The 18848-nt window shown below is 40.9% G+C and overlaps 2 protein-coding genes across 2 annotated transcripts; both read right to left on the reverse strand.

The window, feature by feature from the left end:
* LOC146992177 (uncharacterized) lies at positions 1–13008 on the reverse strand. The gene is made up of 7 exons (XM_085790231.1): positions 12997–13008; positions 3511–3607; positions 3065–3215; positions 2543–2788; positions 1785–2191; positions 329–1382; positions 1–232 (listed from the first exon to the last, which is right to left on the reverse strand). The coding sequence occupies exons 1-7, from the start codon at positions 13006–13008 to the stop codon at positions 1–3; spliced, it is 2199 nt and encodes a 732-aa protein (XP_085646357.1).
* A 1186-nt stretch (positions 13009–14194) lies between these two features.
* On the reverse strand, positions 14195–16936 carry LOC146992178 (microfibril-associated glycoprotein 4-like). Its single transcript, XM_085790241.1, has 5 exons — positions 16925–16936; positions 15826–16041; positions 15142–15238; positions 14701–14868; positions 14195–14466 (listed from the first exon to the last, which is right to left on the reverse strand). The coding sequence occupies exons 1-5, from the start codon at positions 16934–16936 to the stop codon at positions 14195–14197; spliced, it is 765 nt and encodes a 254-aa protein (XP_085646367.1).
* Between the last annotated feature and the right edge of the window lie 1912 nt (positions 16937–18848).

An 18848-nucleotide genomic window follows, 5' to 3' on the forward strand; every position in this document is an offset into this window, starting at 1 on the left:
TTAGATGTGATGAGCAAGTCGGAACAGGTGAGTTTTGAGTTGGGATTTAAACAGATTAATAGATGTGGTATTACGGAGGTCAGGAGGGAGTGAGTTCCAGAGCCGGGGAGCAGAGCGGCTGAATGCTCTGCTCCCCATGGTGGCCAGGCGAGCGGGGGGAACAGAGAGGTGAATGGAAGAAGAGGATCTGACTGTGCGAGCAGGTGTGGGGATGTGGAGGAGGTCAGAAAGGTAAGGAGGGGCGAGGTTGTGGATGGCCTTGAAAGTGAGGAGTAGAATCTTATACTGGATACGGTAGGTGATGGGGAGCCAATGGAGCTGCTGCAAGGTGGGTGTGATGTGATGGGTGGATGGGGTCCTTGTGATGACGCGGGCTGCGGAGTTCTGTACAAGTTGTAGTTTGTGGATGGATTTTTGGGGCAGTCCAAACAGAAGTGAGTTGCAGTAGTCGAGCCGGGAGGTGACAAGACTGTGGACCAGGACGGCAGCTGTATGGGGGCTAAGAGAGGGGCGGAGGCGGTTGTTGTTGCGTAGATGGAAGTAAGCGGACCGGGTTATGTTGCTGATGTGGGATGAATAGGACAGTGTGCTATCGAGGATGACACCAAGGCTCTTGACCTGGGGGGAAGGAGAAATGGGACAGTTGTCGATGGATAGGGTGAAACTGGGAGATTTGGATAAGGTGAGTTTGGTGCCAATGAGTAAAATTTCTGTCTTGTTACTATTTAGTTTGAGAAAGTTGGATGAAAACCAGGATTTTATTTCAAGGAGGCAGTCGGTGAGCGAGGGAGGTGGGAGGGTAGAGTCCGGTTTGGTGGAGATATGGAGCTGGGTGTCATCTGCGTAGCAGTGGAAGATAATGTGATGTTTCCGGAAGATGTGACCAAGGGGGAGAAGGTAGATGATGAAGAGTAGGGGCCCCAGGACTGAGCCCTGGGGTACGCCTGAGGTTAGTGGGAGTGGTTGTGATGTGAAAGAGCTTAGTTGGATAAACTGAGAGCGTCCGGAGAGGTAGGATTTGAACCAGTTGAGAGGAGTGTGAGTGATGCCGATAGAGAGGAGTCTGTCCAGGAGGATGGTGTGAGAGATGGTGTCGAAGGCCGAGCTCAAGTCAAGCAGGATGAGAATGGATAGGAGACCAGAGTCAGCTGCCAGGAGAAGATCATTGGAGATTTTGAGGAGTGCTGTTTCAGTGCTGTGGAGTGGGCGAAAACCGGACTGGAATTGTTCAAAAAGATTATTGTGAGATAGGTGGGAGTGGAGCTGAGAGGCAACAGTTTTTTCAAGGATCTTGGAAAGAAATGGAAGATTGGAGATTGGACGGAGGTTATTGAGATCATTCGGGTCTGCACCAGGTTTCTTGAGTATTAGGGTGACAGCAGCTGTTTTGAGGGGTGAGGGAACAATTCCAGTGGTGAGAGAAGAGTGGATTATGTGCGTGATGTGAGGGGCAAGGGAGGGAGCGGTGGCTTTGACAAGAGAAGTTGGGAGGGGGTCTAACTGGCAGGAAGATGGTTTGGATTTTTTAATCAAATGAGTAATGTCAGAGACTGATGGCAGAACAAATGCTGAGAGTGACTGAGGAGGAGGGAGTGGCAGGGAGGGGAGTATGGAAGGTGGATTTTGAGAGAAGCTGGGAACAAGTTGTTGATGGATATCATGGATTTTGGTTGTGAAAAAGGAGAGAAGGGAGTTACAGAAGGCGGTGGAATACATCTGTGGGGGGAGACAGTCGGGGTGATGAGTAATCTTGCTGAAAAGTGAGAACAGAGTCTTCGAGTTACCTTCGTTTGCATCGATTAAACTGGAGTAGTAGGTGGATTTGGCTTGTGAGATACAGTTCTTATAGTGGAGAATATGGTTGTGGAAGATATCCTTGTGAACAGTGAGACCAGTCTTATTGTAGAGGCGTTCCAGTTGGCGTCCTTTGGATTTGAGTTGTCTGAGGGCTGGGGTGAACCATGGGGCGGAGCGTGTAAAATTGACAGATCTGGTTTTAAGCGGGGCAAAATTGTCCAGGAGGTTATGGAGATTGTTGTTGTAGTGGAGTACCAGTTCATCAGGGGTGGAAAAACTATCAGCATTGGGGAGGGAGTTGATGCTCACTGAGAGGATGTCCAGATTGATGTCCTTGATATTACGGAAGGAGATAGTACGTGGGGGATTGAGCTTTGAAAGTGTAAGGTTGACACTGAAGGATAATAATCACTCATCAACAATTATAAACAATAATCACTATTTTTTTTTCAGAAAAAAACAAACAAAGAAACTGAATTTAAATACATCAGGTGAAAATAACATAGGGAGCAAGTGCGTGCACCTGTTCAACAGAGTTATCATGTCTGACAGTGATTTTGATACAAGATGAGTGAGAATGAAAAAAACGACAATTTATGATAATTTTGATTCAGAGGTTATTGTTGGCATTAAGTCCAGTCGGACTAGTGATTATATGCCCGAACATCCCAGCTCTCCAACCCTGATGGAGGGCGTGATTATCTCATTGATCCACATCTGATCAGATCAATAAGTGCATGGATACTTAGCGACTGATCTGATTTTCATGGTGATGGTCTTAAGGGAGTAGTTCCAGCCTTTCCATGTGGACCATTCAATTTGGACACTTTCATATTCAACACCATCAGGTGCATACAGGCCGTTGGGGTTTGTGGCGTGGCAGGTTTCGTACCAGAATCCACCAAGATATTCCTGAGCACGGTTTTCATCCTCATGCGTATCCTGGTCTTTGTCGTAGGTGGTGAACTTCATGGAGTTGTGGCGTGTTAAACTGTCCCCTAGAAACAACAGAGTCAAAATGTAATTTCCATTCGAAACGGGGGGAAAAATTGCAGTTAATCCAGCTAAAATAAATTGTTTATACAATGAAATCAGTGAAACTGCCAAATTTTTCTATTTTCTAAAATTATTTTTTACAGAATTCACAAAAATCATGTTGTATTTTTTTAGCCTGTTTGTCCACAGTGTAACATTCAGTCTTCACCTGGCTCATTGTTGAATACCTAAAAGTAAGAAAAGGAAACATTTCCACTGAAGTGACCCTCACCTGCCGCCCAGATCGATCTGATATCCTTCCCTCTCAGAGTCGACGAAGGAAGACGAATACTGAGCAAAGGCCTCCCCTCCCTCAAAGTCCTCCATGTCCACCCGCAGCTCGTTCTTCTTCCTCATCGTCAGCAGGAAGATGTTGTCCAGACCTGAGGAGACACACACACACACACACACACACAGCTCTGATTACACTTCACCTCTTGCACCAAGGCTCTATAATATTTCTATACTTTCAGGTTCACTGCTAAATGCTCCGCTGTGTTCACCCGCCACTCACTGACTGTCTGACTGACATGAGCTGCTGCTGCAGGTTGTGCAGCTTCTTTTCGTTTTTTTTTGTTGGTAAAAGCCACTGCCTGTTTTGACTGAAAACAGCGTAATGAGAGCATATTTAATCCACAGATACTTTAATATACCTGTAATTCTCCCTCTCGGACTCACCCAGCCAATGCTCCCCTGCTACATTCCCAAATCCGTTCTTGTAATGTTCCCATGGCCTGTAGAAGTTTTCACTCCCATCCAACCTCCTCTGAAAGACCTGAAAGGGAGAATCACAACAATTCAGTCAACCAAAATAAAACTGTATACTGTATATATACTATATACTATATACTGTATAGTTTGATGACTATCTGGTCTGTAAACAGCAATCACAGTTGCTGTAGTGTCTTTTATTTTTCTGTCACACTGTGCTCTGTCACATGTTTAAGTGACAGAGATTCCTGATATGAACATTGTGGTATATTGATGTGTTGATGAAAAGAAGGGATCAACGCCGACACGTCTTCACTTCCGAATCCTGAAGCATCCCTGGTGCCAAAGTGAGATCTTCCTCCTATGGCTCAAAACCATGATCATATATACTTTCTAACTCCAAAACTCCACCTTCTCCCAACATAAGGATATTGCTTACCATAATAGGCATTAACTGCTCGACATTAACATGAACAATCCATGTAAGTTCAGGTGGATAATACACTACAACATCATCACAACAAACTGCTGCGGTGATGGACTAACTAAATTATACAACATGGACACTGGTAACTTTCTCAGACTCTGTAAAAACAAGTGTTTGCTGCTGTAAATATTGTTTACTTGGGCTACTTCATGAGAAAATACATTTTAAAAGGTCTTATTATTGGGCTATATTTAATTAGGCAACAACATATATAATTCAGGTCAGCAAAATCAGGCATTTTCATTTATTTAAATAAACGAATGTTTTTTTAAATATTTTTCCATGAAGAAAACTGTGCAAGCTGCCACAGGATGTGAACTCTGACAGCTGACAAATGAGATGATGATCATATAAGTGAAAAGTCTCAAAATAGAGAAGTCACAACACTCGTTGAAAACTGAAACAATAGCTACAATTTTTTTTTTATCAATTGCTCCACTTTTGAATTGGCTTTTTAAAGCAGAAGTAAGCGATCCGGTCGTTTTGGCTAATGCTGCGTTCCAGGCAGGCTTTTGAAACCGTAAATTACAGCTTCAAGTCACAACTTACGACTTTGTAGCGTTTCAGGCAACCCACTCGTGTTTTTCCGACCTGTTTTACCTGTGAAAGTCACTATAACGGCCACTCTTAACTTCCGACCGGTGAACTCCTACCAGATCGAACTGGTACGACTTCACGGTCGGAAAAATACGAGTTTCCTTGAACGCACCATAACAGTCCTCGTCCCTACGTCGCCACATTCACGGCGTCCCTTGGCTGCACACACAGCCCTGCATGCCGTTCTCTCTCCTTATTGGATAAAAACTGTAGGATACGATAAATGTTTTCTCCTCAGCTCAGAGCAGAGCAGAGGGACTGACAGACCCGTGTTTCAGACCAAACACTCTATGGCCGCGTTTCCCAGATTTGTTAAGAAGCTCTTAGCGCTAAGATCTTCTTTGGAACGCTCTTAAGAACGCTGTGAAAGAAGAACGTGTTTCCCAGAGTCGCTCTTAGCTTAAGAAGATCTTTCACTAAGAAGGAAATGTAAGATCGAGCTGACCCACTCTTTCGAGTCTTCTTAGCGACTTTTTAGCACTTTTTCAAGGCAAATCAATATCACACTAAGCAAGATATTAAACAGTGCACATCGTATGTTTAAAACATATTAAATTATGTGCCGAAATAAAAAATAAAGAGATAAAAAATAAAATAAGAACAATAAATAACCTAAATATGATGAATAACATGTGTTCTGCACATTAGGCACACAAATAAAATTAATCATCATGAATATCATTTATCATAATTTTTACGCACACATCCACGTCCCATATCTGCATGAACATCAAAGACAACCGTTCTTAAATCAACCCCTAGTGTCGCTGTTGCATCGTGTTTTTACACAGTGGGGAGCTTCTTGGTGTGGTGGGGGCATCGCAAGCAAGGGTCAGTGTCACGGAGTGTGGCAGCCGTGACACCGATCCTCCTGTGCCATTTTATAGCCTACTGCTGGCACTAAAAAGACTGTCACGCATTAACACTCCACTGCCTAAATATATACGTAGCCTATATGTATAGTATTGATCATTCAGTGATGATGAGAAAAGAAAAACGTGTTGACCACCAAAATAATTTTTTAGTGGGTGGATTCAAACCCAGACCACAGTAATGTTTCAACTTGCAGTGGGGATACTCTATGAAGTGAGCTATTTGCTACCTTATGTTTTCATGCTTTCCAGAGTTGTCTGGCTGTAAACCAGCCAGCCCCTGTGCACATTTTTATTTTTATTTTCACACACATCAATCACATGGTCACGCAGCCGTCTCGACCGCAACTTTACGCGGCTGTGCCGTGTCATCTATGGCCAGTCCGTCACTGCCCGTGACCAACGCGGCATCAACAGCGGAGAAGTTTCTAATCAGGCCCGTGGACACAGGGACCTGTGTTAACCCCGTGTTTGACAAGTGGAAATCCCGTTTTCGGTTTATTCATCGCCCGTCGGTGCAGCTGCGCTGGTTACTGTGTGTGATTTATGCGTGTATTAGGTGGCGTGTGATATAATAATCGATTTGCCTGGCATCGATTGATTCAGTTTCAGTACCATGGTGGTGGACAGCTCCCATTAAGAGCTTCTTAAGAAGCTTCTTTGGCGTGATCTTAAGAAGGCAGTTAAGAACGCATCTGGGAAACACCCGTATCTTAGCACTCCTTCTTAGCCGAACCCTTCTTAAGAGCCTTCTTAAGTCCTTAAGAAAGATCGAATCTGGGAAACGCGGCCTATGTAAGTGATTGCTGTCGGAAGATATAACTATTTAAGACTTATATTAACACAAAAATATCGCTTACTTCTGCTTTAAATGGTGGTTACACCACGTCATATTTAGAACAATTGCATTCCATTACCCTTCCACAATATAAACAGTACAAATATAATATAATCATGCCAAACTAGTGTAACCGTGTAGATTATTATGTGTTTATTATTTTAATTATTATACATTTTATGTTATTACCCTAAACATTATTTGTATTATATTACGTCATGTCATTGGTTTTATTTTGTGTTTAAATTATGAGGTATTATTAATTTAATTAATTATTTAATTTAGTCTATAATATTTTATTATCACCCTCAGTGTTTCCCTGCAGAGATGTTTAGAAGATAGAGAGAAAGTATGAGTAGTATGATGTTGGTTCCGCTTGCCCTTGTTTTGGTGGGGACCGGTTATCCAGACACTCCAGAGAGAGTTCTAGCTCTGCCCCTCGTGTGCGTTGCCTCGTCGTTGAACCTCACCTGTAAGAAGTAAATAAAGTCTTCCTGTCCTGCCGTAACGGTGCCTTTTTATTGAAGAAGTATTTTCACCCTTGTAACCCGCAATACCCACGGTCCTGGCACGCTACCCATCCAGGAACCAGGGTTACACTAGGTTATACGGTGTGATATTTAGAATTTCAGTATCTTTAAGCAAGTTGAAGTTTTTGGTAAAAGTTTTTGTGGTTACACTACTTAGACATTTTTGCTATAATTCTCCAATATTCTCTTAAAATGACTGAAAAGCAGAAGCAGAAATGTTATTGAGGGTCCACAAAAAAGAACGACAATCATTGACCCGTAATTGACTTCTCGTGGGCTTCACTTCTTCTGAGTCAGCTGTCAACTTACCCAAAGATCCATGTGTGCCTGTGCCACAATAATTACAGCCGAAATCCTGCATAGTTCTGCAGTTTTGTTTTGTTTTTTTATATTTAAACCTAGATACAGTATATCTGAGGTTCTACTTTTGGGCCCTATACGCCAATGCAAATCTGGTTGACAGCCTTGACCTCTTCTCTAATAACATCAAACCTGTTGCATGAAATCTGGGAGGGCTTTTTGACTCTTACCTTTGCTTCAAAGCACAAATAAAAAGGGTTGTGCAAGCTTGTTTCCTACACATTAGAAATAAGGCCCTTTTTTTATCAGCCAATGATCTTCAGAAATTTGTCAGCATCCTCCTAAACTCTTGATTATCATAATGCCCTTTATTCTGGACTAAGCCTCATTATTTCGTCTTCAGCTGCGGTTCAACATGCTCCTGCTAGGCTGATCTCTGGCACTAGGAGAGATAAACACTATCATCTAGATGATTAGATATATATTTTCCGAGGGTAAAAACAGGAAAACGTTTCAGTTGAAGTCCAGTGTCTCACCTGAGAGATTAAACTGCAGTAAAACATCAACTAGTTTGGACAAGTCACAACAAATTGCCGCTGTTTAAAATGAATGAACTGAATCATAAAGTCTTTAGATTAGTAAAAAAACAAACATGTAACACGTGTCAACATGACAAAGCACCTAGCTAGACATGGGGTGGTTACATGCTGCTATTCCGACATGCCGCTATTTCGACATTGACTTCTAATTGTCGGAATAGCGGCATTAACATTATTTTTTAAGCATCCCACTATTCCGACATTTTTTTTTTCATTGTCGGAGTAGCGGCACTTTACTATTTTTCAAACATTCCGCTTTTCCGACATTGATTGATTACGTTATAGTCAGACGTGTCCTTCTGATTTATTTTTATTTTTTCATCTGAGACACTGTTTCTCATACACAAATATATAGGCCTATTAGAGAAGAAAAAACAAACCCTCCAAGTTTAAAAACACACAGCACACAGCAGCGCACACTGATCTGCAGCTACTGAGACTGTTATTATTCTGTCACCTGAGTTTATCCTGCTGCTTTACATCGTTTTAACATAGGTAAAAGAAGAAAAAAAAGATTGTCTGGAATAAAGGGGCAGATTACATAAGATTATTCTTTTTTCTGCTCCCTTTTGTTGAGATTTGGGAGGTTTTTGCCTGATTTATTGCCCGATGTCATGTATCTAGCTTTCTCTCCCCCCACTCCGCCTGTTGTCTTCGTTGTCACTTTGTTGTCGCTCCACAGAGCGCACATGGCTAATTAATATGCACGTGCTGACCATATGGTTGTGTCTAGGCATTCCGGGGACGGAGGTGTGTTCACGTGCGCAACTGCGCACCATTCTTGGATCCAGTTATCAAAGTTGAGGTGCAGAGTTGTGCACGCACAGTTTGATAGATCTGAAAAAGGTGCAAATATTTTGGGTGTCTTTTCACCGTAGGCCTAAGCAAAACATTTAGTAGCAGCAGTTTTACACTGCTTAAGTTTTGATAAATAAGGCCCCAGGCCATAAGCCCAGAACCCAGACGCTCACAGCTGCAGCTCCGCGGGCTCATCCCCGGCGCTGTCCGTGGTGCTGAAGGTGACAGGTTAACTTGACAAACAAACTGCAGCATAGTTCTGTTTGTTTATCATGTGTGTCAGTTTTGTTTGCGACTTGATAGTTGAGTTGTTGAGATTAAGAACATCACTCCCTCATCAAACCAGTGATAGACATGCTGAAAAGAAAAGAGAGAGAGAGACGCGCCTGGGTATCGCAGCTGTAAAAAAAATAAAAATAAAATAAAAATAAAAAAGACGTGTCGGAATAGCGGTATCAAAAAGTGTCGGACTACCGGCATGTCTAGATAGAGGGATGTCGTAATAGCGGGATGTCTAAATAGTGACATGTCGGAATAGCGGGATGTCTGAATAGCGGGCGGACCCCACATGGGGTACATGCATGGATATGTGCATGGATAGCGACTGATCTGATTTTCATGGTAATAGTCTTAATGGAGTAGCCTACCTGCCTTTCCATGTAGACCAGGCATCACCAAATGGCGGACCTCGGTCCGGACCCGGACCGAGTGATGGTTCGATCCGGACCCGAGACCAATCTCTAATAAGTTAACATTTTCCTGGAGAATTTTTTTCCGACGGGACAGCGGGCTCAGCTATAGGTCAATACGGCAGCTTCGGGGCGTTTGTGGCCGCCGCCGCCGCCTTGGTTAAGCACGTGAGCGCGTGTGCGTGCGTGCGTGGGGGCCGTTCAGATGGGTCTCTTGTTGCGCGCACAAGCCCATTATTTTAATGTGCGCTCACAACCGAGAGCGACGCCGTAGCGGTGCGTATTCAGTGCGACGTGCTTGTTTCCTGCTTCTCCGCCGGTGTTGTGTCAGACCTCGGTTCTCCCTCGGTCTGTAAACTTTTTCACGCGGAGCTCTGCCCCGTTTGGAAGGAGAAGGAAGCCCGTATGTGGGAAGACATCGCTTCAGAGATTTAGAATGTGTGTTATAGAAGAGAAACACTTATTTCAGGACTACTGACTTGTATCACCAGAACAGAACAGACATATCCTGTGATTTTCAGCCTCCCTCCATATTTAATGGAGGGGAACAATACAATGATAGTGCAGCTATCAAGATGCTTTTGACACCTTGGCCTCAAAAAAAGAAAGAAAAAAAAAAAGCACCAAAAAAAACAAACAGGGAAAACCCCTTATTTATTCTTTCTTGTTCTCTTTAATTGAAATACAGGCCTTAAATTAATTTGCCTGGGGGCTACTTTTATTCATGGTAAAAAAAAAAAAAAAATTTTAAAAGCTAGTTGTTTACTATACAAGTGCATTATGTTAAATGTTTCCTGTGTTGAAAATTGACAATAGATATGAAAATGCACTTGATTGATTTTATTTAAATGACATAGGGGTAGGCTATAGCTTATAAGACACCATTTGGACTTTATAAGGTTCGGACCTTTCACTTGGATGAAAGTTTAGTAACTGGACCTCAATGAATTTTAATTGAATACCCCTGATGTAGACCATTTGATTTGGACATTCTGACAGTTAACACTGTTAGGTGCATACAGACTGTTGGGGTTTGTGTTGTTGCAGGTGTTGTACCAAACCAAAAATCTTAAAATCAGTTCTGAATTTCAAAGGCACCTAGTGCAGTGAAGCTAAAACTAGGGGAAATGTGTTTATCTCTCCTAGTGCCAGAGATCAGCCTAGCAGGAGCATGTTGAACCGCAGCTGAAGACGAAATAATGAGGCTTAGTCCAGAATAAAGGGCATTATGATAATCAAGAGTTTAGGAGGATGCTGACAAATTTCTGAAGATCATTGGCTGATAAAAAAAGGGCCTTATTTCTAATGTGTAGGAAACAAGCTTGCACAACCCTTTTTATTTGTGCTTTGAAGCAAAGGTAAGAGTCAAAAAGCCCTCCCAGATTTCATGCAACAGGTTTGATGTTATTAGAGAAGAGGTCAAGGCTGTCAACCAGATTTGCATTGGCGTATAGGGCCCAAAAGTAGAACCTCAGATATACTGTATCTAGGTTTAAATATAAAAAAACAAAACAAAACTGCAGGATATCCAGACATTCAATGGACATTCAAGGAAATTAAACAGCTGGGATTTGATGATTTAAGAGGGACATACGGCCGTGTGTCATCTGCATAGTAGTGGAATTGGATGTTATGTTTGTGGATGACATGACTAAGGGGAAGCGTATAAATGGAGAATAAAAGAGGGCCAAGATTAGATCCTCGAGGGACGCCATGAGTGAGAGGCTGCTGGAGAGGAGGCATTGCCAATCATAACAGAGATGGTTCTGTCAGAGAGGTAAGACTGAAGCAGTTTAAGGGTAGACCCAGGATTGAAGAGTCAGCATTCACAGTCATGAGAAAGTAATTTGTTACTCTGATCACTATTCAGAATTTTAAGCAAAATTAAATATTTTTGGCCAAGAAAACTGCTAAAATACAATACAACAGTACTTCTAACATAGTTAGCGGTGTCCTGGATACAAGAGAGCTGGGAGAGGACAGAGAAGGAGGAAGGAACAGGGTTAGAAAACATAAGCGGACGATGTGAGAGAAAGAACAAAACTTTGGGTGGTCTGGTGGGTGAGCGGTAAGAGAGCACGTCCCATCATTTACTGCATGTCTGCTGTCCCATTCTCCCCCTGGTTTCCTGTCATACCTCCACTGTCCTCTCTAATAAAAGCAAAAAGGTTTTGCGCAATAAAGAAGAAATCTGGGACATACGTACATGCCAAAAGGCATTTCTCACTTCTGCTGCTACGCCAGATTGCTTTTCTGAAATACATCTGCATGTTTGTGTCATCATAATCACGCATTGTTAAGCCCTTTCTCTGCTTCCTGGTGCATGTTTCTCACGTCGTCTTCTTTTTTTTCTGACCCTGTTCCTTCTTCCTTCTCTGCCCTCCCCTAGCTCTTTGGTATTCAGGACATCGCTGATCCACAATATAGTGACCCATGTTTTTCACACTACATTGAGGACTTTACCCTGTGTAGCATGACACTGTTTGTGGATAAGTAAATATCTGACTCAACAAGATTTAATTGATTGCAGATATATTTGACCACAAGTGTTTCTACTTATAATGAAGTTGTGTGCTTTGTCCAACCACCAAAAGTTTAACTTCTTCTTGGGAACATGTTGCTGCTCCAAGTGGACGAGATTCAGCTAGTGATAAATATCACAACTGATAAGTTCAAATATGTTTTTTTTTTAGTAATTAATTCATTATTTGGTCCACATAAATGTTAGAAAGCAACAATGATAGATATAATAAGAATTTCCAAAAGTTTAATATCATTATCTATCTGGTTGCAGTTGATTACAAATTTTATTATCAATTAATTTACATATTATGTTGAACATAGTGGAAAAACTAGCTGATCATAAGTTCCCATGGTGATGTCACTTGTGTTGCTTTGTGTGACTACTCGGCCCAATCCCCAAAATACTCAGTTAAAGACCCCCTATAGCAAAAATGCACTTTTTTAAATGATTAACATGTCAATTTAGTGTGTGGGCTCTGCTACAAGGCATTTCAGGAGCAAAGTTGCTAATCCACGCCATAACTGAGCATTTTAGACTTGAAAATGCAGTTTCAATACCAGACTCTGAAAAAACTGGATTCAGTTTTTCAAATTGGAGTCCGTTTTCATAAAGCTATAGCAACCAATCCCGTTGATTTCCCCCCCATCTCATTACATAAAATATGCACAGGGTACAAAGCGGGAGTAACGTAGCCTACTATACGTTAAACAGCGATGACAGCGACGTTGCTCTGTGTTCGGGTGAGGAGCGGTTAAGGACGGTGATACCAGCCTGTTACCGAGCAACTCAGAGACTCTGGGCATGGCCCCTGGATGCGAGCACCTAAAGAACTCTATAATTCACAGCGGCGGCGGTTCTCAGGAGCTTATGCCGTTGTGCTGTAGTAGTTCACAGCGACAGTGACACTTCACAGCTAGATGCAATGGCAGATGCAATGCAATGGAAGTGTATAGACAGTCGCTGTGGCTGAGCACCAGCGTCACCATCTTGTAATTGGGAGACTTGTGTTCGATTCCCTGTGTGTTCTTTTTTTTTTCTTTTTCTTTGTTATAAAATGTATTCACATTTCGGTTTACATTCAAATTTACATTTACTCGCCGGAGGAAACACAAGCTTGCACGTGAAACCTGACGTGATCTAGAAACTACTTACACACAAACACAGACACACACAATATATAGTGTAAATTCAATGTGAGAGAGTCAGCGGCTCAACTTACCCAAAGACCCATGTCTGTAGGAGCTAAGCTCTGTGTGAGGAAAAATAGCCTACGTGTTGTTGTTTCAGAGCAAAAAAAAAAGAGGAGGTGAAGGGAAAAACTCTGAAAGGTTGGAGTCTCGAAAGTGGAGATGTCGGTTGTGGTCCTGTTTTTATGGCCGGTCAGCCATTTAAAGAAATGATTTATACAGGCTATATAAGGAGGAGGAGGAAGAAGAGAAGGATGGGGAGGAGAAGGGTTAGAAAATTATTTTAGCCTTGTTTTGAAGATACTGTAAAGCTTGAGGTTGTTTCCTACATAAATGCAGATAATAAAGGATAAGACAAGACTTTTTATTGATCCCACTGATGGAAAATTTACTTGTTACAGCAGTAAATGAAAAACAACAAAGGTAAAAAAGATTAATATTAAAAAGAGATATTGTAGTAGTGTAGTGTTTAGACGTATATTACCGATACCAATCTTTGGACAGATATTCATGGTTCCCAGATGTCCAATCATAATAACTTTTCCTTGAGTGCCACCATGAGGTTGACAGTAGTGTTGTGAACTTTAGACACATGATCCAAACAGGATGAACTGTGATGACTCTGATGATCACATGACTTCTCCTCCAGCACCATCATCTGCTCAATTTCTTCATTTATCCAACACTCCAGTTCATGACTTGGATTCTAAAGATGTTCCCACCGGCCTCATCTTTAATTTGTATTTAATGCTAATTAGCATGTACTGCTAGTTGAAAATAATAGAGGAAAAAAATCTAAATACTGAGATCTACGAGGAATGAAACTGACACAAAAAAATGACACCTTTGAAAATAGAAACAGAGTTGAAACAATAAAGTTTATTTATTTAATAATCACTCAGAACAGCATCAATCACAAACAATAATCACTATTTTTTTTTTTTTTTCAGAAAAAAAAGTGGAGAAACTGAATTTGAATACATCAGGTGAAAATAACATAGGGAGCCAGTGCATGCACCTGTTCAACAGAGTTATCATGTCTGACAGTGATTTTGATACAAGATGACTGAGAAAGAAAAAAAAAACACATTTCATTTTATTTTATTACTTTGATTCAGAGGTTATTGTTGGCATTAAGTCCAGTCGGACTAGTGATTATATGCCCAAACATCCCAGCTCTCCAACCCTGATGGAGGGCGTGATTATCTCATTGATCTACAGCTGATCAGATCAATAAGTGCATGGATACTTAGCGACTGATCTGATTTTCATGGTGATGGTCTTAATAGGGTAGTTCCATGTGTTCCATTTGATTTGGAAACCTCCACAGGTCCAGACACTATTAGTGCCATCAGGTGCGTACAGGCCGTTGGGGTTTGCGTAGTGGCAGCTCTTGTACCAGAATCCACCAAGACTGTGGTGAGCACAGTTATTACCCCACACATCCTGGTCTTTGTCATAGGTGGTGAACTTCATGGAGTTGTGGTATGTTAAACTGTCCCCTAGAAACAACGGAGTCAAAATGTAATTTCCATTTGGAACGGTGGGAAAACATTGGAGTTAATCCAGCTAAAAGAAATGTGTTTGTTTATACGGTGAAATCAGTGAAACTGCCAAATTTTTCTATTTTCTAAAATGATTTTTACAGAATTCACAACAATCATGTAGTATTTTTTTAGCCTGTTTGTCCACAGTGAAACATTCAGCCTTCAAAACCTAAAAAACCTAACCCTCACCTGCCGTTCCTCCTGTGAAGCCGCCCAGATCCAGCTGATATCCTTCCCTCTCAGAGTCGACGAAGAAAGACGAATACTGAGCAAAGGCCTCCCCTCCCTCAAAGTCCTCCATGTCCACCCGCAGCTCGTTCTTCTTCCTCATCGTCAGCAGGAAGATGTTGTCCAGACCTGAGGAGACACACACACACACACACACACACAGCTCTGATTCCACTTCACCTCTTGCACCAAGGCTCTATAATATTTCTTGACTTTGAGTTTCACTGCTAAATGCTCCGCTGTGTTCACCAGCCACTCACTGACTGTCTGACTGAGAAGGGGTTCCTGCTGCAGGTTGTGCAGCTTCTTTTAGTTGTTTTTTTTCTTATTTATTTAGTAAAAGCCGCTGCCTGTAGTGACGGACAACAGCGTAATGAGAGCATACTTCCCTCTAGGACTCACCCAGCCAGTGCTCCCCTGCTACATTCCCAAATCCACTCTTGTAATGTTCCCATGGCCTGTAGAAGTTTTCACTCCCATCCAACCTCCTCTGAAAGACCTGAAAGGGAGAATCACAACAATTCAGTCAACCAAAATAAAACTGTATTCAATTAGCAGGACTTTAGAAAAAAAAACCTAAAAAGTCTTTTCAACTGAACCAGGTGAGTTTGATGACTATCTGGTCTGTAAACAACAATCACAGTTGCTGTAGTGTCTTTTATTTTTCTGTCACACTGTGCTCTGTCTCATGTTTAAGTGACAGAGATTCCTGATATGAACATCATCACAACAAACTGCTGCAGTGATGGACTAACTAAATTATACAACATGGACACTGGTAACTTTCTCAGACTTTGTAAAAACAAGTGTTTGCTGCTGTAAATATTGTTTACTTGGGCTACTTCATGAGAAAATACATTTTAAAATGTTTTGTTATTATTAGGCTATATTTAATTACAACATAATACATAATTTCAGGTCAACAAAATTAATTAAGTGACAAGTCTCAAAGGAGAGAAGTCACAACACTTGTTGAAAACTGAAACAATACATTTTTTTTTATCAATGGCTCCACTTTTGTTTTGGCTTTTTAAGTCTCATCGTCAAATCTGAACTCTAATCAGATATGAGGTGTAGTGTACTGACGGTCCATCTGCCCCCGTCAGTGTCCATGTCACAGAGGACGTGCAGGGGTGAGGTGGGGCCTCCTGGGTAGATGGTGTACACCCCACTGGAGCTGGTGTTGTCATGGCGATACACGTCATCACAGTCAATGGGCAGGTAGCTCTGGTCCGATGCCACCGAAACCAGCAGCCCCACTAACAGTGTTACCTGGGTAGACAATAATAATATGATAATGAACTTTATTTATATATTAATTTAGGGGTTCAGCATTATGTGTGATCCAACATGTCAAAAGCAGCGCTCAAGTCGAGAAGGATCAGGATTGAGGAGTCACCATTGCTGCACTTTGTATAATGTATAAAATGTTCACCTCATGATGTAATAACGCCACATTTTGTAATAATCTGACATATTTTGTAATAAAATTCTTGAAGGCAATATAAACTTTTTTTTACGCAGCAGTTTGAAAAAGAGCATTGTGCTCGAAACGTCACTATGCTATTAAATCCTTGAAAGGGAGCTCTTATGGTGTGCAGATTTTTTCTTAGTTCTGGCAATATAAACTTTGCCACATTTTGTAATTAGTTGTTGCATAATGCACCAAATTATTACAAAATGCAGATATTGCATTAAGAAAATGTAATAATATGATGCATTATGTACCAACAATGGTTATCATATTGCATTCAAGAATTTTATTACAAAATGCGGCGTTGTTACATCATGACAGTTTTCTCATAAAATGTACAACTTTATTCTCAAAGTCTGTGATTTTTCTTTCTCAACGTGGCCCTAATACTCAGTCATAACGAACTATGTTAAACACAGTGAAAAACTAGCTAGCAAAACAAAAGTTGATAGTTCCCATGGTGAATTAAAATGTATTGCTTTGTGTGACTAATGGGTTCAAACCCAACTGTGGTAGATCAGTGTGAAAACAAAAAATATTTACAAAATAAGCATTAATCCTTTACTAAAATGGTTGATATTTTAGACAAACTTTCTCCTGATTCAGTAATTAGCATGTGCATCAGTATGAAACAGAAACTACTTACACAAAAGCAGATACACAGAATATTTAGTGTAAATTAAATGTGAGAGAGTCAGCTGCTCAACTTACCCAAAGACCCATGTCGCTGTCGCGGAGGTGAAGGGAAAAACTCTGAAAGGTTGGAGACTCGAAAGTGGAGATGTCTGCCGTGGTCCTGTTTTTATACAGGCTATGTTGGGTAAAAAAAAAGGAAAAGCATGATAGAGAAGGAAGGGGTGAGTGTGAAGCGTGGGAAAGAACTGTTAAGTTCGCGTGTGCAGCCACCTGCAGGGGGAGTGAAGGTCGGGCAACGTAGATAACGGCAACCTGCAAAATAAAGTGTAGCAATAACATAAACAATTTGCCAACAACCATATATGAAGGAGACAGATGTTTAGCCTATCTGTTAACTGTAAAACTTATAATACTCATTTTTGTGGTTCAATACATTGACAATTATTAAAGTTGAGCACTTATTGAGGATTTATTTTGCGGTCTGACTCATATAATACATACTTTTAGTTTTTAGTATTTTTAGTTTCTGATTTTAAGTATACAACTGTTTCTGATAAACACACAACGATAAATTGCTAAAAAAAACTCCTACTTGTTCTGACCTTCAGAAACTCTTTACCTACTGATTGTCTTGTCATTACCATCTGCTGTAATCATGCATTGTATGTCATTTTTACTTTAATGAGACTTTCAAGTCTCACAGGGGGGAATGTTGCGTGAAAAAGGGAAAAGTTCTGAAAAAGTGAGGTGAGATGAGTGCAAAGCGTGGGAAAGCACCGTTAAGTTCGCGTGTGCAGCCACCTGCAGGGGGAGTCAAGGTCGGGCAATGTAGATAACGGCCACCGGCAAGATAGAGTGGTGCCAAAGACGCTGAACTTGGGTGAACTCGCTACGTGGCAAAATGTGATACAGTCGCCGTAGAGGGTGGAGATTATGTTGATGAAAGATCGCAACATGACATCTGGACAAATCACAGGGCGTACACTGGGGAAGAAGTGTCATGTTCACCTCTCATTTTAATAAGAAGGCAGGGCTTTTACAGTACAGTATAAAAACAAAGTCACAGAGAGAAGAAGTTTAGTCTGGTCCGGGACAGGCTCGGCTTTATGTCCATTTTTTTGGGGTGTAAACTCTAATGCACTGAACTTTGTCTCCGTCTTTTCTAATCATTTTTGTGAAGTTATATTGACGCTTTGATGAGTATTTTTCTGACTTTTTGAACACTTTTGGATACTTTAATTTGTATCATTGAATGCGGGAAATAAAGATCCTCGATCACAACTGGCCCTGTTTTGGATCCTAATTTTTTCTCCAACAGTGAATGAGGAGGAGGAAGAGGAGAAGGTTGAGGAGGAGCAGGGTCGGGAAATTATTATTAGCTTTATTTTGAAGATACAGCTTGAGGTGGAAAATGTACTTGTTGCAGCAGCAGATGAAAAACAAGAAAGGTAAAAAAAAAAAAAAAAAAAAATTAAAGACACATTGTAGCCTAACGTTTAGACGTATATTACTGATATAAATCTTTGGACAGATATTCATGGTTCCCAGATGTCAAATCATTATAATTTTAATCCTTTAGTGCCACTATGAAGTTAGTGTTGTGAACTTTAGACACATGATCCAAACAGGATGAACTGTGATGACTCTGATGATCACACGACTTCTTCTTCAGCACCATCATCTGCTCAATTTTTTCATTTATCCAACACTCCAGTTTATGACTTGCAAACTAAAGATGTTCCAATCAGTCTCATCTTTATTTGTATTTAGTGCTAATTATTAGCATGTACAACTAGTTGAGAAAAAGAGAGGAAAAAAATGAACTCCTTATAAATAACAGTGAGATCATTTTCTACACTGAGGAATAAAACTGATACTAAAAAATGACAACATTGAAGTTAAAACAATCAAGTGTATTTATTTGATAATCACTCAGATCAGCATCAATCACAAACAATAATCACTAAATACAATTTTTGATATGAAAAAAAAATTCAGG

This window comes from Trachurus japonicus, chromosome 1 (genome assembly GCF_045865225.1).
Source record: "Trachurus japonicus isolate A0001 chromosome 1, Traja_1.0".
In the NCBI taxonomy this organism is placed as follows: Eukaryota; Metazoa; Chordata; class Actinopteri; order Carangiformes; family Carangidae; genus Trachurus; species Trachurus japonicus.